The sequence below is a fragment of the Saccopteryx leptura genome, chromosome 11 (genome assembly GCF_036850995.1).
Source record: "Saccopteryx leptura isolate mSacLep1 chromosome 11, mSacLep1_pri_phased_curated, whole genome shotgun sequence".
NCBI lineage: Eukaryota > Metazoa > Chordata > Mammalia > Chiroptera > Emballonuridae > Saccopteryx > Saccopteryx leptura.
The window spans coordinates 30,758,273-30,778,125 of NC_089513.1; the positions used below are offsets into that span (position 1 = coordinate 30,758,273).

The 19,853-nt window shown below is 52.4% G+C and overlaps 1 protein-coding gene across 36 annotated transcripts in view; it reads left to right on the forward strand.

Moving 5' to 3' along the window:
* CELF4 (CUGBP Elav-like family member 4) overlaps positions 1–19,853 on the forward strand; it is a 307,270-nt gene that overhangs the window by 73,354 nt on the left and 214,063 nt on the right. For 35 of the 36 annotated variants that reach the window (XM_066353617.1, XM_066353583.1, XM_066353582.1 and 32 more), the window contains exon 2: positions 4,896–4,978. In XM_066353617.1, the coding sequence (XP_066209714.1) occupies positions 4,896–4,978 (83 nt within the window). Of the gene's footprint in view, positions 1–4,669; positions 4,784–4,895; positions 4,979–19,853 lie in introns of those variants that run through there. The other variant, XM_066353613.1, reaches the window with a different exon arrangement.

Here is a 19,853-nt window from a genome sequence, read left to right on the forward strand (position 1 = left end):
GCTGACTCTGAAGGCCGGGCGGCTCAGGTGCTGAGCTGGGGAGAACCATCAGGACAGAGGAACAGAAGGGGTGGGCGCTCAGGGGCGAGACCACGCCTCACCCAGGTGTTCTCGCGGCATTTCTGAAGCTTCACTCCTCAGATCCTGCCATCAGTGTCACACAGCTGGTAGGGCCCAGGGACAATAGGAGAGGAGAGATGGGGAGGCTCTGTGCCGCCATCATGGATTCTGTCCCCCAGACATCACCTTCTGAAACTTTGGGCCATGGGACAGAAAAAAAATGACACTGATAGGTTGCTGAGCAGAGAACCTGCTTCAACTCTCAGAGCTCAAAGGAAGTTTCGAGGCAAGAGCATAGCAGGACCCACCCATGATCATATCCCTTGTGAAGAATATGCCAAGAAGCTGATACCCAGTGATCTTTGTCTGTTCAAAACAGACTGTGGGTCCTGACTCCCGTCTGGCTCACCCATTTTCACCCACCCCCTTTTTTATTCCATCCTTCGCTTTCCGCAAAGGTTTTTTTTTAAAAAAAATTATGCAAGTGGAACATGAACACATTCTATTCCAAATGTGTCAAATAAAATGATAAAGAGTTAGAGTCACGGGAGACATCCCCCAGGCCCCATGATCTCTGTTTCCAGCATAGCGAAGCCCTTCTAGACCGTGCTGTGGTGCAAACGCAGAGTTGAGTACATACAAAACTGTTAGAATATGTCTGCATTGTACATACGTGTCATGTGATTTCATAATCTACTCTACCCCTCTGACAGTGTGTCTTTCCATGATGGTACATGTTGGACCATTTCATCCTTTAAACTGCTGTAACATAAAAAGCATCCCTGCACTGAGACCTTTAGGTGGTTTTCAATTGTTGCTATTCCAAACAGCCATAGTGGACTCTTGCTCACTCCTCGGGGGGCACAAGTACACGTACATGCGTAGGGTTGGGCCTTGGAAGGGAATCGCTAGCCCTGAAGGAAGGGAGAATTTCCTGCGCCACCGGAAAGGGACCTTCTCAGACCTTCTCAGGACACCAGGTAGAATCTGGTGCTAGCCAATCCTTCCACGCCATCTTGTACAGGCGTGCAGCTGCTTCGGAGAGAATCCCATTTCCCAGCTAGACTGCAAGTTCCCAGGGGGTCTCATTGGGTGTATCTCTCAGCGTGTCCCCCGGAGAGTGAGCTCATTAGATTTAGAGACTGCTGAGCTGTGGCCCCTGCACCACCCTTACAGCTCAAAGCCCCCTCCAGCAATGAGCGACTGGAAGTCAAAGCTCGTCTTTCTGGGTGGGAGTTCTGTGTGTGCTACCCACTGTCCCTACAGATAAAGCCAGTGAGAGCCCAGTGAGTGAGGCGAGGCTTGGGCACCCTTTCTCCCCTGGCAACCCTGAGCCCCCACCATGGCCTTCACCCCGGGCCCACCATGCTCTGAAACACCCTGTGATGGGAAACTCTCCTCCCAAAGCCACCCCCTCCCCACAAGCTGCTATTGCCCCAGGACTCTACCCTCAGCACGGGAGCAGATGTGGTCCCCTTGCGCCCCGGAGTCAGTGGTTAGTAACTGCTTATCTGTATCCGCCTTTTTAAAGAGCCCCAATAAGGCAACGCATGTCTCAACTAGACTGTCAGATGCAGCATCAGACTGGCTGAAGAGATGGTGTGAGACGTACAGCCTGGGTCAGTCCCAGGCGGCCTCCATATAATGCCGGTCTCTCCTGGCGGAGGGACAGAAGGAGGGGTCCTGCCTCCCTGGCCTCCCCTTCACAAGGATGCATTTGTGTTTGCTCCTCACTCTGAAGTTAGAGGGCTCGGCAGAGATTGCTCATACTCATTGGTAGTGTGTCTGTCCAGAAGCCACTGAGCAGAATGACTGTTCCTATTTATAGACGAAGAAACTGGGGTTCAAAGAGAGGAATCAGTGAGGTTACACAGGGTCTGGGGGTCCCTTGAAGATTCTGGCTCAAACTGCAGCTGTGAGCTCTCTCCAAAAAACTGGTATAAATTCCTGGAAGCTGGACAAAAGCAACAGATTCTTTGTTTTTTCGTTTTTGGGTTTTTTTTTTTTTTTTTTGGTTTTGTTTTGTTTTTCTGGAATCCTTCCCTTGTTATCTTGGACCATGGAAACAATGTGGTCATCTTCTCCTCCTCCTCCCTCCTCCCTCCTCCTCTCCTGCCTCTTCCCTCCTCCTCCTCTTTCTCTTCCTCTCTCTCCTCCCTCCTCCTCTCTCTCCAAACCTGCCCCTGACCTTGTCCCGAGCTGGCTTGCCTGCATGCAGCTAGACAGTGGCGGCCTCCCAGTTGCAGGCGAGCACAGGTGGAGGACAAGGCCAGCGAAGGGACAGGAGGAAAGAAGCCCCAGAGAGGCAGGTGGCAGCACGAGGGACAATGTCACGGGGGGCCTCTGACCGCTGTTCACTCCAGTCCCCCACAGGTCTCCATCAATAACCCTCGACCTTGACCAGGAGGGAGGCACAGGGAGGGGGAGGAGGAGGCGTGGTTTGGGGTCTGGATGGGGAGGAATGGGAGGTGGGGGGGAAGGCTGGCTCCTTGGCTCTCCCAGCTCTCCCAGCTCTCCCAGCTCTCCCTGCTCTCCCAGCTGAAAGCAGGAGTTGGAGGCAGGAAGAGAGGAGAGCCCATGGGGAGCCCAGAGTTTCTGTCTCCCAGCTTTTCCTGCTTCCTTCCTCCTGTTTCCTTCTGTCTCTGCCCCCCCCCACACACACACACACATATTCCCTTCCAAAATCCTCTCTGAATCTAGGAAGTGAAAGGAGCAGGACTCATTTCTACATTGAAAGAGGGGCAAAGGCGTGTCCCTGGGTGGTAGAGGGATCAGGAACTGGGAGGACACGGGGAGCACTCTGTGTCCGAGGAAATAGAGGCCAGAGCAAACCTGATGACAAGGGCTGGAACTGACACTAGGCAGGCACCACCAGCCTACAGACCTCATGGAAAGAGGGCCTGGGCCACCAGGCCTGGCAGAGAATCTGACACACAGTGGGCACTCAAGACACAGTTGATAAATTGCCATTAAGAATGACCAAATGGGCCCTGGCCAGTTGGCTCAGCGGTAGAGCGTCGGCCTGGCGTGCGGGGGACCCGGGTTCGATTCCCGGCCAGGGCAAATAGGAGAAGCGCCCATTTGCTTCTCCACCACCCCCCCTTCCTCTCTGTCTCTCTCTTCCCCTCCCGCAGCCAAGGCTCCATTGGAGCAAGGATGGCCTGGGCGCTGGGGATGGCTCCTTGGCCTCTGCCCCAGGCGCTAGAGTGGCTCTGGTCGCAGCAGAGCGATCCCCCGGAGGGACAGAGCATCACCCCCTGGTGGGCAGAGCGTAGCCCCTGGTGGGCGTGCCGGGTGGATCCCAGTCGGGCACATGCGGGAGTCTGTCTGACTGTCTCTCCCCGTTTCCAGCTTCAGAAAAATACAAAAAAAAAAAGAATGACCAAATGGTCAGCTGTGGACAGTTAAGGAAGGAAGTTTGCTTGAGATGTACTAAACCAGTCAAGGAGGCTGCCTGGAGAAGAAAACGGGGAGAGATGCCTGTCAAGTGAGGAGACTGTGAAAGCAAAGGGCACTGTGTATGTGTGTGTGTGTGTGTAGGGGGCAAATACAGGTAGTCGGAAAGTCAGATGAAATAATGAGAGAGTAAAACAAGGGAGGGAAAGGAAACAGGAAAAATGGGTGTGGCCAGCCTGCAGGGGAGCCTTGGGTGATGTTGGAAAGTTTGAGGCCAATGTTCCCCACAGGAGTCAAGCCTGCTGTTGGCCAGTTGGTTTTTTATTTTTGTTTTTGTTTCGCTTTGTTGTTATTTTTTTCACTTTCTCTGCGGTCCAGGCCTTGCAGGCCTCCCAAGTCACACTCAGCCATGTCTGCAGGTAGAGGAAGAGGCAGGCCCCTGACCCTGGGCAGTTTGAGGGAACTTTCAGAAAGACTCTCCCATCAGCAAGCATTCTCTCTGCCTTGTCACTGTGCCTGAAAAGCCAGCATTAAAAAGTCACCCCTTGAGTTAGGCACAGTGCTCTTAAAATCTAGATTTCCTGGTGAGGCACTGTCAGAATCACTCAAGGGGAAAACTAGACTGAACCTTGGAGACTAATGGGTCAAATCTGTCAGTTCACACATGAGGAGACTGAGGCAGGACAGAGACGTGATTTGCAGGGGTCACCCAGGGAATTAGAGGCAGAGCAAGGGTCCTGCTTTGTGCATTGGTGGGCTGCATAAGCCCAAGAAGCCCTCCAGCTGGGAGGGAGTGTGAAGATGTCACTGTAGTGTCACAGTGGGCTAGGGCAGGGGACGCATGGGCAGCCCCATTCATTTTAGTAGACAGCCTGGCTTGGGGTCCTCCTTACAGATGGAGCCTTTATTTGGAGGCCAATTGGGTCCCTCCATCATCCTTGATGAAGCAGCCAGCAGCACTCCTAAGGGGGCCAGAACAAGAGTTCATGGTCAAGTTTGAGGAGAGGTGCTGAGGGTGAGGGTAAAAGCCGCCCTTGGGAGCTATTGGGGCTGAAGCTGAAACAGACCGAACAGCGCCCAGAGGGAGGGATGAGGGAGGGAGGGAGAGAGGTTGGAAGGGAGAGAGAGGGCAGAGTCACCTAAGGCACCAGGGGATGGGGACAGGAAGAGAGACCCTCGGGGAGAAGGGACGTGGAGGGGGGAAGATAGATGCAGGGTGGGGAGATTCTGCCGAGGGAGCAAAACAGAACAGCAACGCGAGGGACGAGAAACAGACAGGAAAACGGAGAGGCAGGAAGGCTGGAGAAGAGTGCACTGGAGAGGAGAGGTGGGGAGAGGGCCCAGGAGCAGGGAGGGGCCGGGGACTGGAGGGCGGCGGGAGGGCGCGTCGCGGCCTGGGGGCGCCCCACTGACCCTGTCGCCGCTGCTTCCCTCCCTAGGCTGCGCTTTCCTCACCTACTGCGAGCGTGAGTCAGCGCTGAAGGCCCAGAGCGCGCTGCACGAGCAGAAGACCCTGCCCGGGGTAAGTGGCGCCCGCCGAGGCGCGAGCGACGGACGCGCCGACAGGGGGCGACTTCAGGAGCCCGGGCTGCGAGGCGGCCGGCGGGGGTATCGCGGGCTTGGGCGCGCGCCGCCTGGCTCCGCTCGGGAGCCCGCGCCGCCCCCCGCGCCCCTGGAAGCCGCGAGGCGCTGAGCAGCGGCCGGGACTCGGGCGCCGAGCGCAGACCTCGCCAGGCGTCCTCCGCGCTCCGCCGTCCATGCCCAACGGGATCCCGGGGAGGGGCGAATTTGGCCACCGCCACTAATCCCGATCCGGGCCCCTGCCCTGTTGATCCGGTCTGTCGTCCGCGCACTGCCCTCGCAGGCAGCGCAAGGCAGGCACGCCGGGTGTCCAGGGCCCCCGGAGCGCGGAGTCGCCTCCGCCTGCCTCGCGGGGCCCCCGGTGGCGGGGCGCCTGAGCAGTAGCCCATCAACGTCGGACATGGGCTGTTCCAGGGGTGCGGTCCGGGGCGGGAGGGGTCGCCTCCCCAGCCAAGCTCGGCGCCCGAGTGAGATCACCGTGTTTATTTAAGGAGCCAGCCCTCCTCGTCTTTGATAAACTATCGCGCCTCAGCCCTGGTTTATTGCTTCTGTGCGGGGGAGGAGAGAATTATTTATGGCCCCCCTAACTGGGTGTGATATCAGCCATGGCTATTATCGAGGCTAGTTCATCACCATAAAATAAGAAGTGTTCCTCAGGTCAAGGGTCTGCGCGGTGTCTCCTGTGGGTTCAGAGAGATGGGAGGGGGGGCACTGAGATATACGGCTCGCCGAGTATCTAAAGATAAATGGAAAGATGTATTTGTGGGCGTGATTTAAAGAATTTATAAATATACCGTGTTACAACTGTATTATACAACAGACACTGCAGGGAAGCCCGTGTGTTCTATATGTATGCTCACCAATGTTTACACATGCATGTTTACATTCTTACCAAGCCAATGGTATGTAAACACACGTTTCCATTTCTGCCCCACAGCGGGAAAGGTTAACCAGGTAGACAGAGAGAAAAGCAACCCCCCAGGGGGCAGCCTTCTCTTTGTAGCAAAGATCCTTCTTTACCCGTTTAGGTGTGTGTGTGTGGGGGGGGGGGGGGGGAGGGGGCTTCCTTGTATGAAGGCAGCCTTTGTATTGTATTTTGGTATTTGTGATTGCAAAGCACGGGACTGAGTCATCTTAATAGCATCCCCACAGATGCAAATGTATGGAAATCGTGCGCCGCACCGGTTTTTCTGTGGAGCCCAGCTCTGGCACGGTGGCCAGTCCCCAGTTGGTTTTTAGTGGCGCAGCTACATGCACATATATTATAGTAATTACTTTCTGGGTGCCCTCTGTAAGATGACAGAAATATGCTCCACATCGCCCCATGTTCTGTGTGAAGCATAAAGCCATATTGTAAGATAATCAAAGGCTTCTGAGAAAGGTTTGTGCTGATTAATAAACTGTTTATGGTACTTTGTTTTGAGGGAGATTGTGATAGATATTTTAGAGCCATCCAAATGGAATAGAAAATACCACATTGTTATGGGAGGCCCTTCATCAGCTTGAGAGAGATTGCTGGGGAATTTCATGATGGCTAAAAGCCTGGAATTAGATGGGGAAACAGCAAGAGAAAGTGGGAGGGGGAGGCTTAGGGTTTTGAAGGGGGAGAGGCCCAGGACTGGGGAATTTCAGTCATAAGTGTGGATTGTTCAGAATCTAACATTAACTTGTGGTTGTTTATTTTACATATAACAGAATAGCTAAATGATGGAGTGTATTAGTTCTTTAATAATTTATAGAAATACTTTGATGTTGCAGTAATTACATTAAAGGTCACATATCAAAGGTAATTTGGTTGAGCAGCTGTGATGGTTTCTCAGAAGCAATCAATACTACTGTCCGTGGTGTTGATTTCACTAAGGGGCCTGCCAGATTAAAGAAGGCTTATTACCAGGCAGAAAGGCCCAGGGGAAATCAGGAGCACATTGGAGCGACGCGCCAGCCCCCCTTCTACCGATAATTAACACTGTTCCCCATAATCTGTGCTAATCCTTCATATTGGGAGATCCAGTGTCATTTTTTTCTGAAATCGCAAAGATGAGTTGGGCAAGTTTGGAAGAAAGGACAGAGAGAAATGTGAATGTATGTTGGGAAATGGGAGGGGTGAGGAGAGTATGCAACAGCGGGGGATAAAACACAGCCTAGAGTCCCCTTGAGGTGCCTGGAATACTGTCCTTTCTTCAAAGGCCTCACAGGGAGACCCATGGCCTCAAAGACCTCATCACAATTCTCAGGGCCAGCACAGCCCACAGGGAAAGAGACAGGGAGAAAAGACAGGATTGCAGCTTGAACTTCCCAGGGCACATTGTCCTTGCACAAACTCACATGGAGACAAATGAAGAATAAAGTGACTAAGAAAATTATACTTTAAGGTGGATCCATTTGGATGCCAGAAAGCAGAACTGGTGTTTTTATTGTTGGCTGGTTCTTTCCTGTGAGATCAGAGAGAATGTGTGCTACTAGTTAATGCCAGGACAGGACCAACCAAAATGCTCTCACTCAACCAAATCATGGGTGTTTCCACCAGCTGGGGCTGGGGCAGAAAGAGACTTCTTCTGGTCTGGGGCCACAGCAGGTGACCCAGTGAGCTCACTCTATTTCTAACTAAGGAGGAAGAAATTAAAAAAAAAAAAAGAACCTAGAAAACTGGTCACCTCAGCAATTTAGGCACTTTTCTCGACTTCAAAATCCATTAAAGTCAATCCATTAAAACCAGCTCTCCACTTTCTCACTGAGGAAAAAAGGAGGGTGAAAGAGGGGAGAAGGAGGGGAGAAGAGAGCAGGGGTAGCCCATCCTGTTTCTCTCCCGCGAGCCACACAGCTAGCATCCTCCTGGCTGCAAAGGAAACAATCCCATTGTTGTCATGCACAGACACACGACCGCAACCAAACAACACAGACAGAACGAGGAGCACCCCTCACATGTGTTCTCACTGAGGACTGAGAGGGGAGCTGATACTTTTCTTGGGATAAGTGGAAGCTCAGGAACCAGACCACAGTGGCTGTTCTTAAAATTCAGAGGTCAGTCTCCCTGGGAAACAGCCTAACCAAAGTATCTTGAATGGCTGATGGAGTCATCCCTGGACCAGGTCACAAATGGATTCTGGTTCTTGAGTTTTGCGTGACTTCAATAGAATGAAATTACTAACCCACAAACCTTCGGCAGGGTGCTTTTGATCAGTGTTTCCACCAGCATCCAGGCAGAGTGACTCCCACTTCTCTCTCCACTCTCCATCTTTATCTCTCCCTCACACTCTTAATCTCACTCTCTCCTGGGCCCCTGCCCTTCTCCATCTCACCCTCAACCATTCCCAGTGTTTGTTCCTCTATTTATAGGCTACAGTCATCATGGGACAGTTTCTTGATCCTTCAACAACTATTTTCATAGTACGTGCTAGGCATTGTGCTTGGAGGCCTGGCAGACACAGAGATAAGAAAAATGCATTCCCCCACCCCTCTTGGAGACGTCCAAGTTGCAGACAGAAGCCACACACACACACACACACACACACACACATCATCATCATCATCATCATCATCATCATCATCGATACCAGACAGCACATTGTTATAAAATGGGTAGTGTGAACAATTGCTGAATAATAATAGTTAAAATGTATTAAGCACTTATTATGACAGGCATGATGCAAGCATGTTACCTCTATTACCTCATTTTGTCTTCCTAACCACCCTATGAGGAAGATATTATGCTTATTCCCTATACATGAAGAGACTCAGGTTTAGAGACAAACGATTCGTCCAAGGTCATGCAATTAGTAAATTGCCAAGCCAGGACTAACATCAGGTCTATTACAAAAACCCAGGATATCCACTTCTCTTTTCTAGTGCCACCCGTTGCTTTACAGAGGACAGATTACTATAGGGTGCAGGAGTTTCTCAAAGGCTTTGTTCAGGAATTGGCAAGGTGGAGATAGGGAATTGAGAGGAAGATGGGTATATCAGATAGGAGCACTGGTCTGAAAACCAGACTAGAGACAAGGCACACATCACAGTTCATGAGCTGTGAGCTGAGCAGATGCCCACTGAGAGCTCCCTGGGGCTGGGTGTGCACAGGAAGCCTCTTGGAAGAATTCTGTTCCTTCAACTAAGTCCCTGCTGCATAGTCCCAGTTCCCCCTGCCTTTGAGACTTCATAGGGAATTGTCTTCCAGGAAGAGGCCATCTGTTTCCAAAGTCAGGAGTGGGGGGCTTCACGGAAGAGGCCTTGATTAGGGAAACCAGGTGGCATAGCCAGCAGTGGCCAGCGCTCTGGCCCTCTGGCAGCAGAAAGGGCCCCGCAGCAGGGCTGCTGAGGGGGAAGAGCTGGGTCCAGGTAGCAAAGGCCTGGGAGCAGAGAGAAGAAGGCGAGGGGAGGAGAGGGAGCTGGCAGGGGGAGCAGGGGGTGGGGAGACGGGGAGCTCTATCTGCTTGGTAAACATGAAAGTTCCAATTCACTAGTTAAAGATTGGCTTCGGTGCCCTCACTCTGGCAACCTGAGAATACAAAGCAAACCTGCACACTCCTGTGGGCCATCTCCCACCCCTGACCCCTCGGTGCAGCCCGGTAGACAAGCCGCATCGCTGCCACCATACCCCCCGACTCAGGTCGCTGCAACTCATGGTCCAGGCATTTCCATGGAAATTTAATGTGACCTGCTTTGAGTTTACCAGGAAAGATGTTAAAATGGGGGGAAAATGCTCAACTGAATTTCTAGTACCACTGTCTCAGGATGTCTCTTCTGTCTTCCTCTCCCTTCTTCTCATTGTTATTTTCCTGAGTCCCATTTTGTCTTCCTTTTTTTCTCTTTTTCTCTCTTTCCTCTTTATGCCTCTTTTCTGTCCCTTCTGGTCATTTTCCTTTTCTGCTTTTTTTCTTCTCACTTTCTACCCTTTCTTTTTTTTTATCCCTTTCACTTGCCTTTCCCATCTCCCCCCCTCTTTCCCTCCCATCCTCCCTCTCTGTCCTTCTGCCTGCTCCGCCTCTCACTTGGCCCCCACGGGGACTCGAGGGGGCCCTCCACCAGCTACCCCGGGGCTTCCCCGATGAAGTCCATCTCCTTCCTGACAGCCCTGCCATGGGAAGCTCCATCTAATTTTATGTACAACTTGTAAAGATGAATGATAAGTAGAAAGGATGCAGGCAAGAACAAGATGAATAAATTATAAAGGGCAAATGATGACAAGACAGGGGTCCCCAGAGACAGTGATATGATAACAGAAACTAAAGACGAATTTATGATGGATGTAGTTAGCATATATGGAAGCTGTTAATTCTTCCGGGTAGTTTTACAACTTAGAGTGATTGGCACAATCAAAGCGTTTTATTTTAAGGATGTGATGTATTTCCGCTTGTTTGTCCTATGGGCGCAGTGCTAGTTTCTGTCTCTGTACAGTGAGTCTGGGTCCCACCAGCACATGCATCTTCCCTCCCAGCTTCTGCCACCTTCTGAATTTCTGCTTCAGGTGCTGGAGTCACACACAAACCAGCTCCACCTTCAATAGCCTGGTCCTGCTGTTTTTCTTCTGGCTGAGTATATTAGTTTGGGGGCTGTTATAACCAAGTACCACCCATTGGGCGCAGTGTTTTAAACAAGAATTTATTGTCTCCCAGTCCTCAGGTTAAAAGTCCAAAATCAAGGTGTTGGAAAGGTTGATTTCAACTGAGGGCTGTGAGAGAGGATCTGTTTCATGCCTCTCTCTTCATTTTTGGTGGCCTCAGGTGTTCCTTAGCTAATAGACAGCATTTTTATGTCGTCACATCATCTTCCCCATGTGCATGTCTGTCCCTGTGTCCAAATTTCCCCTTTGATAAGAACACCAGTCATATGGATTAGGGTCTGCTCTAATGACCTCATTTAATTTGATTATCTGCAAAGACCAGGGGTTAGGACTTCACCATTTTTTAGGGAAAATACAGTTGAACCCATAATAGTAGAAAATGGCCGCCCCATGACTCTTAAATGGCAGGAAGAAAAAGTTTTCAGCGGTGTTTGAGCACCAAGGGTAGGATGGTGGGGTGGGGGAATGGGATCCCACCAGCCCTACCTCCCTATCTCTCCCCTGGCCAGATGCTTCTTTGTTCCTCTCTTAAGGAAATGATTGACATATCTTCCTTATTCTCCCGCATTCCCTAAAGAGAACTATTCGTCTGTCCTTTTCAGGGCAGTGGTACGCAACAGAGAGTACATTTGTGTCCCAGTGGACATTTGACATTGTCTGAAGACACTACTGACATTTCGTAGGTTGAGGTCAGGATGCCACTAGACAGGCTACAATGCACAGGAGAGTCTTCACAACACAGCGTTATCTGGCCCAGATGTCGATCGTGCCAGGGTGAAGACACGCGGGGCCAAGGCAAGGGGAGATGGAAAGGCACAGCGAGACCGTGGGACCAAGCTTCCCTCTTATTCTCTGGTTCTTACTCACTCGGGGGACAAGCCCAAGGGTCCTTGGAGTGTTGGGAGCGGGAGCGCATTAAGGGGCATGTGCTCAGATAGCGTCAGCACAGAGGGAGTAATGGGCAGCAGAATAGGGGCAAAGCTCATTTCCAGGCATTAGAAGTCACTTCTGGCCTGACCAGGCGGTGGCGCAGTGGATAGAGCATCGGACTGGGACACAGAGGACCCAGGTTTGAGACCCCGAGGTCACCAGTTCGAGTGTGGGCTCATCTAGTTTGAGCAAAAAGCTCACTAGCTTGGACTCAAGGTAGCTGGCTTGAGCAAGGGGTTACTCAATCTGCGGAAGGCCCGCGGTCAAGGCACATATGAGAAAGCAATCAATGAACAACTAAGGTGTCGCAACAAAAAACTGATGATTGATGCTTTTCATCTCTCTCTCCCTGTTCCTGTCTGTCTGTCCCTGTCTATCCCTCTCTCTGACTCTCTCTCTGTCCCTGTAAAAAAAAAAAAAAAAAGTCACTTCTGGTTGGCCATTCATACACACTAGTATCTGTGTGCCAGATTTAGACCAAGGGCTGCTAGTTTCAGCACTGACTTACAGCTCAGTTCTCTCATTTTATCCACATGGAATCTGTGATCCTAGTGAAATGAGCTGGGGATTTGCTTGTGACAGAGCTGGGACCAGAACCTGGGCCTCCACAGCCCAGCCACATGTGGGTTTCTTTAGTCCTTCCCTCAGAGATCCCCATCCTGCTGGAGACAGACCTGGCAGGCGTGTCCCAGGCTGCCCTCCACCAGTGACTGAGACCACGCCACGGGAGAAGGGCTGAGGCTGAGAGTGCAGAGACCCCGGTATGTCCATTATACAGAGGGAAACACCAAGGTCCCAAGGAGGAAGTCAGAAATGCTTTAAATCTGGAGACTGAGGGCCACGTGGGCACAGAGGCTACATTTGGTAGCCTTAGATCCTGCCTCTCCTCTTTCAAGCCAGTCCCTGGCCTCGGCCTGCCTTCTACTCATCAATGGAGAAATCCTTTACTCTCTTCCCAGAGAGACATCTTAAAGCTCTCCTCATGCCCAGGGCTTTGCCCATACTGTGTCACTCGTCTAGACTGCCCATTCTCCTCTTCCCTGTCCCTGCCTACATCGGCCTGGGTAGAAATGTGTCCCCACTTTTCAGGAAACTGACTTCCAGCTCCCATAGGGACCACATCTTCTCTGTGGCCCTCAAGGCAGAGCCCAGGCCTGGCCATGGCCCATAGTCAGCAAGACCCCCTAACTGATTTGTCTGAAAGAACCCGTGAGCCTCTGTGTCCACAGTCATCTTATCTACCTTGAAGGAAATAACTATAAGGCTGTGTGGGATAATGGGCAGAACTTGGATCAGGAAACCAGGGCTCCAGATCCAGCCTGCTCTAAACAAGGCAGGTGTCTTGGGCAAAACACTGCGTGAAACCTCCCTGGGCCTTCGCTTTCTCAACTGTGAAGGGAGGCAGTGGTACAGATTGGCTCTGGAGTTCCCTCTAGCTCTGACTAGGGGAGAGTTGGAAGGCAGGGAAGAGAGTCTCCTGCCCTCCTCTGCCCGCCTCCATGTGTAACAAGTGCAGTAGAGCACAGGTCAGGCATGTCTGTCCCTGATGCGGACCAGGCAGACTGCCCGGCCCTGATGGTCAGCTACAGGGCCGGGCTGCAGTGAGGGGCTGGGTCCCCGTGGCACATCCAGCCCTGCCCCTCAGCCATAAGCCTCTGTGCTGCCCTCTGCTCAGGTCTCTTTCTGAGAAAACCACACAGATATTCCACAACATTCCTCAGCACTTGCCCTGACATGGTTTGGATCACGGTTGCCATCACCCAAATCAGCAGCACCAGTGTTGATGGAGCTCCTGCTCTGTGTCGAGTTCTCTTGTGGGAGGTGGGGTGCCTGGCATCAGACAGAAATGGGTGAGACAGCCTGTTGCGGAAGGAGCTTACCATCAGGCTTGGGAGGCAAGTGGGAAGACAGCTCATGATCCAGAAATCTCTGTAGGTGCTGAAAAGTGGTAGTGATGGGAGTTCCCAGGAGTTCAGATGAGAGAGGCCTTGTGACAAACAAGAGTACCCTCAGGGAGCCAACACCACCATGGCAGCCTCCTGTGTCCAGACTCTAATGCATTCTTTATAGGAGGGCCAGTGTTACCATGAAGATCTGACCACCTGCTGGCTCCCTGTCACCCCTAAGGATCAGTGGGAGGCAGACTCCCTCTCCTGGCCACAGACTCTGCAGACCCAAGGACTCACGCTTCACCTCCTTCAGGCTCCTTGTTTTTTTCATTTTGTCCCCTCTGCCTGGACAGCTCCTAGCCACCCTTGGAGGCCTGTGTCCTAATCACATCCTCTGTAAACACTCTCTGGCCCCTCTGCAAGCTTTTCAGCACCTCGTGGCACCTGGGCCCACCCTGCTCGTTTAACTCCACATTCCACCTTTCAGTGTCCCTGACCCTAATGCTTTCCTGTAGTTGCTCCTGTCCCTGGAGCTATTCAGAACTAGGGTGGGCAGCGGGGGAGGGAGGGACATCTCTTTCTGCTCATCAACCTCATGGCCTTGTGACCTCCCAGTGACATTGCAACAGCTCCATTCTCGAGGCTCCTGTCCCATCCACGTTTCCTCCAGGCTCCTCTAGAAAGTGTTCCTCTTAGTTCACGCTGCAGGGTTACATTTGGAAAGGTGAGCTCTCACTTTGCAGTCGTGCTTGTAGGAAGGAAATGCCCTGTGGAAGGTGCTTTGGCCTGGGCAGTCGCAGCTAGCACAGGTGAGTGTCGGGGTGGCCGGTGACAGGAGTGAGGGGAGCTTTCCTGCACGTGTGCATCAGCCAGATGGGATGTCCTAGGCTGCCAAGGTGGACGTGGCCTTGTGAGTCCAGGTGAGGCTCTTAAAGGGTCTATTGGCCTTTCGCCAGAACACAAGGCTGGGATGTGGAATGTCTGTCTGAGCTCCTGCTGTTGGGTGGATGTGTTTTAGATCGGAGCGGTTTCTTCTAGGGAGCATGTGCATGGGTAAGCAGAGAGCCAGGGGTCTGTGATGTTGACCTGTGGCATTCCTGAATGGTGAGCTGCCATGTCTCATCAAAGATGGCCAGCCCTGGGTGATGATGGCAGAAAGCGGTGTGGTCCTTTATTCTTCAGTTCCTTATGAAAGCAGTTGTAAAGAGAAAAGGGCTGGAGTTCAGGAGGATGAGGTCTCTCGAGGCCCCAGTTTATTGTGCTTCCAGTGTGTGTTTGATCAAAGGCATTTGTTGATGTTCTTGATGAGACCAGCAGTGGGTGCAAGGCAGCTGCTTCCTCACCTGGTGGCTAAGTGGGCACAAGCCAAGTGAACCTGGTGTACCCAACTGTGCCCAGCACAGAAGAGGCAAAATGACACCAAATGCTCCCTGTCGATGGAGGACACCAGCTAGCTAGATGACTTGGGAGAAGCCACCTGACCTTTCAAGGCCTCTTTCTTAGGTCTATAATGAAAATCTTACATGTAAAACCCGTCTATGCTGTGAATTACTATAAATAATCAGGGTATTATGATGAATGACAAAACAATGATGTGAGTGGTGTGAGTATGGATGACCTTGGGGTCCTTTGCCACAGTAAAATCTGGTGACTCCTAATTTATACATAAAATAATCACAGCACAATACAAATATAAAATGATCGGATGTGCAATTTGGACTCTTTGTCCCAATATATTTCAGAAGAGGGAGATGACTGTGACCTAGGATGACCAGAAAGGGCTCTGGAGAGGGGAGACAGGGTGCAGACGTGTGTAGAGGAAACTGGAACAGTAATAAGGAGGGAGTGGGGAAAGTCTGAGCTTCCTCCTGGAGTCAGGGATGAGAACAGGGAGGACGCAGTTGGAGGATGAAGCAGGCCTTTCTCAGCCTGCTGCCTTCAGAACCCCCTGCCCCACCCGTGCAGCCTGTCAGCCGTAATCAACTCCCGGCAGATGAGTCACTCACTCCCGCTCACTCTGGGTGTGGCTTCAGACCCCAGCAACGCTCAGCTTCCCTCCTCCCTGGGGAAGGCCTGCCTCCCCCACCCGCCCACCACAGTCCTCCCTGAGCTTCAGGACTTGCTCCCAGCTGGCTCCTTCCTCCAGGAAGCTCTCCTAGGCTGCTCTAACCCACATTCATCTCCTTCTTGTCTGAACAAGGTCAATAGCACCAGAGGTCCAAACTCGGTTGAACATGGAGACTGTGATCAGTGCCTCACCATCACGAGAGTGCTTGTTCGGAATTCGGTCTTGGGCCCCACCTTGAACAGTCTGAGTCATGTCACTCAGACTGTAGCCTGCTGCCCTTTAATAAGATCCTTAGGAGACTCGTGTGTGTGGAAACGTTTCATAGCCACTGGCTTAGCTTTAGACTTTAAAAAATATTGTTTTAGTTTGAGTGATCCCAGAAACATTGGAGTGCAACAGCTTCTTCGGGTGGTGACCCCAGGAAATATGGGGAGAAAGTGCAACAGGACAGAAAGACACTGATCCAAGCTTTGTTATCAAGCAGACCAGCTTCCACTCCAAATGGCGCTTAATCCCACTGAGGACTCCAGACCCGTGTGGATCGCAGACCCCAGGGTCACCCACCTAAGGGCAAAGGAGCTGGGGTACTTTATGCCCGTTCCCACCAGTCTTTAGTTGAGGGTGTGTGCAGGGATCATTCATTTCCCAGCTCTTCTGGTTTGTGTATCGTTAGCAAAATAGGCTCCATACCCAGAGAAAGCCCTCAAGCCCCAAGGGCAGGTGCTGGCAGTGGAAGTCAGGCCCCTGTCACTGCCGTCGGGAGAGCAAGGGGTGACAGCAGCACGCTGCCTGTATCTGCTTCGGGCCCACTCTGCCTCCTGACTCCAGACTCCCAATGAGAGGGCAGTTCATAGAAGCCGGTCTCTCCAGCCATGACGACGACCACCATTCACTGAGTATCACGTGGGCCCGACACTGCACAACTGTCACCTCAGTTATCTGTCAAGGCAGCATGGCACAGGTGCTCTGCAGGAAGCTTTGCCAGCCCGACCCTCTAGGCCAGGACCCTGAGGGGAAGGGGCTTGCTCAAGGCCGTGTGGCCGGGAGAAGTCTGGCTCCTGAGCCCATGCTCCTTCCACCGCATCCTGTTGGCACCAACCCTGGAAAACCCGAGCTTCACAAGGGCAGGAATGCAGTCGCCTTCCTCAGTTCCGGTCACCCCAAGGCCAAGACCAGGGTATCCCATGGGAGACGCTAGCTCAGTTGCCCTGGGGCCATGTGAGGCCGGGAGGTGGCAGGCCAGCCTTGTTCTGCATGGAAAGCAGAGTAGGCTTCCAGCCCTAGCCTTGCTTGCAGCCCTACTGTGTGCCCCTGTGAAGCCACTTAACCTCTCTGAACCTCAGTTTCAGTCACTGTCCTTTGAGTTAGAAATACACTTGGCTACAGCAACTTCGAAAAATAGAGCTTTGGTTTTTTGCATATCACAGAGTCTGGGGTCTAGAGTTAGTTTGACAGATGACCCTATCAGCACCAGGGTCTCTTCCTTGAAGGTTATAAAATGGCTGACCCGGCTCCATGCATCACATCTGCAATCAAACAAGAGTAAGTCTAGCTATTTATTGAGAATGCAAAACATTTCACACAGGCTCTTCCTCTGTAGACTTCCACGTATGTCTGATTGGCCAAAATTGTGTCATGTGACCACTCCAGCTGTAAAGAAGACTGGGAAAGGGGTATGTTGATAACAAAAACTAGACACATGTTTGCCATGATCAAAACTGCACTTTGGTTAGTGAAGAAGAAGAGGGGATAAATTATGGGTGAGAGTCAGTTGATTCTGCCCCACCAGCCTCATAGAGAGGGGTCAGGGTCCCAGAAGAGCAAGCTGGGCAGAGCAGCAGCCTCACCCACACACGCAGTGTTTGCCTTCAGCTCTGATCATGACCCGATGCTCATATGAGAAGGCTGAGTCAGAAAGAGTAGTTTCACAGAGATGTTCCTTCAAATGCTAACTCAGCACATTTATTCAACTACTGACATGGTTTCTAGCTCCACGGGATTCATAGCAGGGGATGAAGATTTTCAGCCCCTTAGGTACTGCATTTTTGTCATCTGTATCTTTCTTGAGCTTCTGTCCTTCTGTGCATCTGCATGTGGCGTCAATATTAATGAATCAAAGGCCACTGTGCCGCCTGAAGCTGTCCCACATCACAGCCATTCCATGGTTGTTTCCCCAGTCACTTTTCTGGGACCACTGCAGTGGTGGGTGGCCCAGCCAGATTTCAGGGCCAGTAGCATGGTGACAAATTTAGTTTTCAGAGACCAAAGCATACTACTTCTGGCCTGGTGTAAGGGATGTGCAGTGAGGGGGCTGTGCTCTGAGGAGAGCCTGCTCGAGGAATGAGAATCGGCCCTCATGATGAGCTTCGCTTGGCTGGACTCAAAGCCGGGAAGGAAGACATCAGAGATGGCCCCAGGGCTGGCCTGGGCTCCCCTCTGCTTCCCAGGCCCTCTGTCCTGGCCTTCGACAGTAGCATGAGGAGGGCCCACCAAGTCCTCCCCACCCCCACCGATGGCATCGGCGGCCCCAGGAGGCCCTGAGCCTCTGTTCATAGAAGTGGTCAAGCAGAGTTTGAGTCACTTGGGTGGTGGCGGGAGGGCAATGCAGCAAATTCCTACATTGAAACAAGTCACTTCTAGGAGGTGAGCCAAGATCCCTGATTTTATCCATTCTTTGTTTCTTTGAATAAAAGGCCCACAGCACCCCTGAGCCACCAGCCAAACCCAGCTGTCCTACTTTCCCCAGCCTCAACCCAGGAGGAAGTCCTCATGATCACCCCAGCCCCACCCAACCTCTCTCTCCTCTGAACACCCTCAGGACTTAGACACCAAACCCCTCATGCTGGTGGGCACGTTCAGGCCCCAATTTCAGCCAACCCAGCTCCAGCACTGAGCTGCATGACCCTGGGCAAGTCACTTCACTTCTCTGTGCCTCGGTTTCCTCATCTTGACCCTGGGATAGCAACAGTGCCTTTATCCAGGGCTGTTTATGCAGAGCACGGGGTGACGCGTGTGCAGTGCTGAGCATCCTGTGGGCACGTGGGAAGTGGTGACGGCCTCTGGCTGCTGCTGCCATTTCAGCCACTATTTCTCTCCCCACAGGAGCAAGCCTTCCCACCTGGCCCCTTCTGATCCATCCTTGGCCCTGACTGCCATGGCCCGGAGGACAACTAGCCTAGGGGACATAACAGCAAGCCCCCCAGCTACATGGCCAAGCCCAGGGCTGGCCACATGGGGAGACTAACAAAATCTACTTAACAGAAGCCAAGTTTGGGCTTGGAGGGAACATCCCTAGAGGCCGTGGTCCTTTCTCTGCCAAGGCTCGGCTGTGCTTAAAGAGGGTGATTTGAGATCACCACTTCATACCCCCGCGAGAGGTGTTAGCTAAGTTTGTCCAAATGGTTTGCACAATCCCCGCATGAGATGTACATACCTCCCTCTCCACTTCACGTCCACTGACCCCGACTCCTAGAAGTTGGGTGAGGGGAACCCAGAGGATTTAAAACCCTGAGCAGTGAGAACAGAAGCCAAATCACGCCCTGGCACCCACGTGATTTCAGCCAGTCCAGAAGCCCCTTCAGGCAGGACGACCCAGGGATCTGAAATGAATATGCATTCGGCCTTTCCCAGCAGCCCTGACAGCTGGCAGCCAACAGCTGGGACTGCTCAGAGCCTGAGAGAAGGTTTTTAATTCAATTCGTAAGTGTTTCCTGAGCCCCTACCAGGAGCGTGGCCCCGTGCTAGGTGCTAGTTGGCAGGTGGAAGGCAGGAGAGGCCCGGGACCCTGCTGCCCTTGGGGCTTCGCCTCCTGCAGAGCAGAAAAGATGTACATGCCAAGCAATTAAAAGACAATGGATTGAGACTTTGGAATGAAATTTAGAGGTCTGGGTAGGCTGGGAGCGCAGCAAGGCAGTGAGTGTTTCCTGAGTGACTTCCGTGAGCATGCCATGCTGGACACTGGGGCACTGCCCTTGGAAGGATGGGCAGGATTTGGGTGGATGGAGAGAGGACAGAAGCAGCATTCCAATGAGGTGACACCATTCAAAAAGGAGGGGGCTGGAGCGAGGCTGTGAGGGAAAAGACTACATACTGCTGAAGTTCAGGGCGCTCAGAGGGAGGCTGGGGGTCTCAAGGGAGAGATTTGTGACTCCAAGGGGGAAGGCCCGAGCACCCACTGTGCAGCTTGGTCTCTTTGCTCTGGGTACTTGGGAGCCACTGAATCTTCGGAAGTCAGAGTGACAGCCTTGCTGTGATTGGCAGCATGGTCGGGGCAGGGGAAGGCTAGTGCCAGTGCCAGGGAGGAGCCAGAGTGGCATCAGGAATGGGAGCTGGAGAGAGTGAAGAGCCTCCCGGACCCGCGCAGCCTCCGTGG